The sequence below is a fragment of the Dryas octopetala genome, chromosome 3 (genome assembly GCF_963921425.1).
Source record: "Dryas octopetala chromosome 3, drDryOcto1.1, whole genome shotgun sequence".
Taxonomy (NCBI): domain Eukaryota; kingdom Viridiplantae; phylum Streptophyta; class Magnoliopsida; order Rosales; family Rosaceae; genus Dryas; species Dryas octopetala.
Genome location: NC_141368.1, coordinates 17,606,872 through 17,609,760, shown reverse-complemented (window position 1 = coordinate 17,609,760; position 2,889 = coordinate 17,606,872). Strand labels below are relative to the sequence as shown.

General features: G+C 38.8%; 1 protein-coding gene across 1 annotated transcript; it reads left to right on the top strand.

Annotated features, from left to right (window-relative positions):
• The first annotated feature begins 245 nt into the window (after nucleotides 1–245).
• LOC147291476 (heat shock cognate 70 kDa protein-like) lies at nucleotides 246–2,606 on the top strand. The gene is made up of 3 exons (XM_086236743.1): nucleotides 246–577; nucleotides 851–2,219; nucleotides 2,381–2,606. The coding sequence occupies exons 1-3, from the start codon at nucleotides 364–366 to the stop codon at nucleotides 2,382–2,384; spliced, it is 1,587 nt and encodes a 528-aa protein (XP_086092869.1). The 5' UTR covers nucleotides 246–363; the 3' UTR covers nucleotides 2,385–2,606.
• Nucleotides 2,607–2,889: the final 283 nt, after the last annotated feature.

The following is a 2,889-nucleotide window of genomic DNA, read 5'->3' as shown; positions in this document are numbered from 1 at the left end:
CAACGTAATTTTAACAATCTGAGCCATTCATTTTTTATGTTCATAGTCAAAGATCATCCTTACAAAAAATTAGTCAAATCGGAATTCACTGGCCGAAGAAAGGGGTTTGAAAAGTAAAAAAAAAGGGGTATTTTTAGAATTTTCCAGAAGTAAATCTAGCCTGGGCTACAGACGATCAACCCATATAGTTGATGCCCTAAGCCACTATTAAAACTCGGGATCCTTTAAAATTGTTCCCACTAAACTTCTCTCTGGTTATCCGTGTAACGATAGAGCCAGAATCCGTCCCCAAAGCATTTTCTGCATTCTCTGCAACCATTTATTCCTTGTTTGATATTTGCTCTTGAAGTTTTTGAGCTGAGAATGGCGGGAGAAGAAAAGGGTCATGCAATCGGTATCGATTTGGGGACAACGTACTCGTGCGTGGCAGTGTGGCAGCATGGTCATGTAGAAGTCATAGTAAACGATCAGGGAAACAGGACCACCCCATCTTATGTTGCCTTCACTGATACTGAGCGTTTGGTAGGTGATGCAGCACTTAACCAGGTCATCAGAAACCCCACTCACTCCATTTTTGGTATGTATATATTTATATCAATTTATTTATATATCGCCCTTTGTTTTTCAAATCAGTTTTATATTTAACTGTGAGGCTCGTATATATATATACTTCATTTGTTTCTATAAATATGTAATTTAATTATCTACCCGGCCTTTGTGGAATATAATATTTAGTCATAAGGAACAAATTAATAGGTAACAAAATAAATAAAAATTTAGATGGTGTTTAGATATCTGTTGTTGCTTTTCTTTGTCGAATTGTGTTTCCAAGTTTGGCATCAATTTGCAGATGCAAAGCGGTTAATTGGTAGGAGATTCAGTGACGATTTTGTACAAAATGATTTGAAGCTGTGGCCATTCAAGGTTATTGAAGGTCCTAGTGACAAGCCCATGATTGTGGTTACCCATGAGGGTAAAGAGAAACAGTTTGCTGCTGAAGAAATCTCATCCATGATTCTCGCAAAGATGCGGGAGATTGCTGAGGTGTACCTCGACTCAACTGTGAAAGATGCAGTTATCACTGTCCCCGCTTACTTCAATGATTCGCAACGCCAGGCTACAAAAAATGCTGGAGTCAATGCAGGCTTGAATGTCATGCGTATTATCAATGAACCAACAGCCGCAGCCATTGCTTATGGCCTTGAAAAGCAGGCCGGTTGGTATAGCAAGAGAAATGTGATGATATTTGATTTGGGTGGTGGCACTTTAGATGTGTCCCTACTTACAATAGGGGATGGTGTCTTTGAAGTGAAGGCCACAGCTGGAGACACTCACCTTGGAGGTGAAGACTTTGATAACGCAATGGTGAACTACTGTGTTGAGCAATTCAAGAGGAAGCATGATTTGGACGTCAGTGAAAACTCCAAAGCTCTTAGGAGGTTAAGAAATGCCTGCGAGAAGGCGAAAAGGAGACTTTCATTTACGTTCACAACTGACATTGAAATTGATTGTTTGTACCAGGGTACTGATTTTTATGTAACTATTACCCGTGCCAAATTTGAACAATTGAACATGGATTTCTTCAACAAGTGTATGGAGCCTGTAGAGAAGTGTTTGAGTGATGCTAAGATGGATATAAGCAGTGTCCATGATGTTGTTCTTGCTGGTGGCTCGTCGAGAATTCCAAAAGTGCAGCAACTATTACAGAATGTGTTCAAGGGAAAGAAGCTGTGCGGGAGCATTAATCCTGATGAGGCAGTGGCATTCGGAGCCGCTGTTCAAGCTGCAGTTTTGAGTGGGAATGGAAATGGGAAGCTTCATGATTTTTCTCTCTTAGATGTCACCCCTCTGTCACTTGGGGTGGAGACTTTCGAAGATGATTGCAAGAAATTCATGTGTGTTGTGATTCCAAGAAACACCAGAATTCCCATCAAGAAGAATCGTATGTTAGTAACTCGGTATGACAACCAAACAAGCATCCTCTTTCCAATTTATGAGGGTGAGAGTGAAACAACCTTAAATAATAACTATTTGGGCCAATTTACTCTGGATGACATTCCTCCAGCTCCCAAGGGTGCTGCTAAATTCGATGTTTGCTTTAGTATTGATGCTAATGGTATCCTGAGTGTTTCTGCTGAGGACAGGTCCACTGGTAAGAAGAAAGGGATTACAATCAACTGTGACAGAAGAAGTTCTGAGGGAATTGGGAAGATCAAAAGGTAAGAAATGATAGTTTATAGCATGCTAAGACTGCAATAGCAATCCTTATTTTCTTAGCCAAAAAAAAAAAAAAGGATTGGAATAGCAATATGTTATAAAATCAATTCGATAATCTACAGATTTAGCCATACTGTTAATTTTTTTTTTTTTACTTTTCCAGGTGAGCAGAGGCCTCTATGTTTTGTTGTTTGAGGATGGATCAAATTTTGGGGTAGTGAAGCAGACAACGAGCACAATCTTTCTGGCTCTCTCGTGTGTCTCCCATGGTTACCATTATTATGAAAGAAATCATCTTTTTGTTGTTTAGTTCTTCAATCTCACAACTCAATGTAGGTGAAATGTTTGCTAAGATGTTTGACATGTTACACAATTGAACATCTTGTTGTCTATATATGGTGCTTTTGATCAAATGCTTGTGCCTCTATAAGATTAGTATCTTAATTATTCTTTAGTAGGTTGGTGTTCAAAGTTCAAACTCAAGTCTTGGTTCAACTTTCAAATTAATGGAAACAGAGGCTATAAGGGTAGCGAGACAGTCCTACCTTTATTCATCTAAAAGATATATGATGTATATACTGAATCCATGACATCAAAGCATTTGATAACTCTTAACTGTATCCAATTAGTCCAGTCTCTAATTAGCAGAGCTGGCTAAGAACCTGTAAACAC

What these genes read in the sequence shown, in the direction of transcription:
- LOC147291476 (XM_086236743.1), top strand. Translation starts at nt 364, where the DNA reads ATGGCGGGAGAAGAAAAGGGTCATGCAATCGGTATCGATTTGGGGACA. An exon ending in CCCCACTCACTCCATTTTTG is followed by an intron (nt 578 to 850) that starts GTATGTATATAT and finishes ATCAATTTGCAG; the next exon opens with ATGCAAAGCGGTTAATTGGT.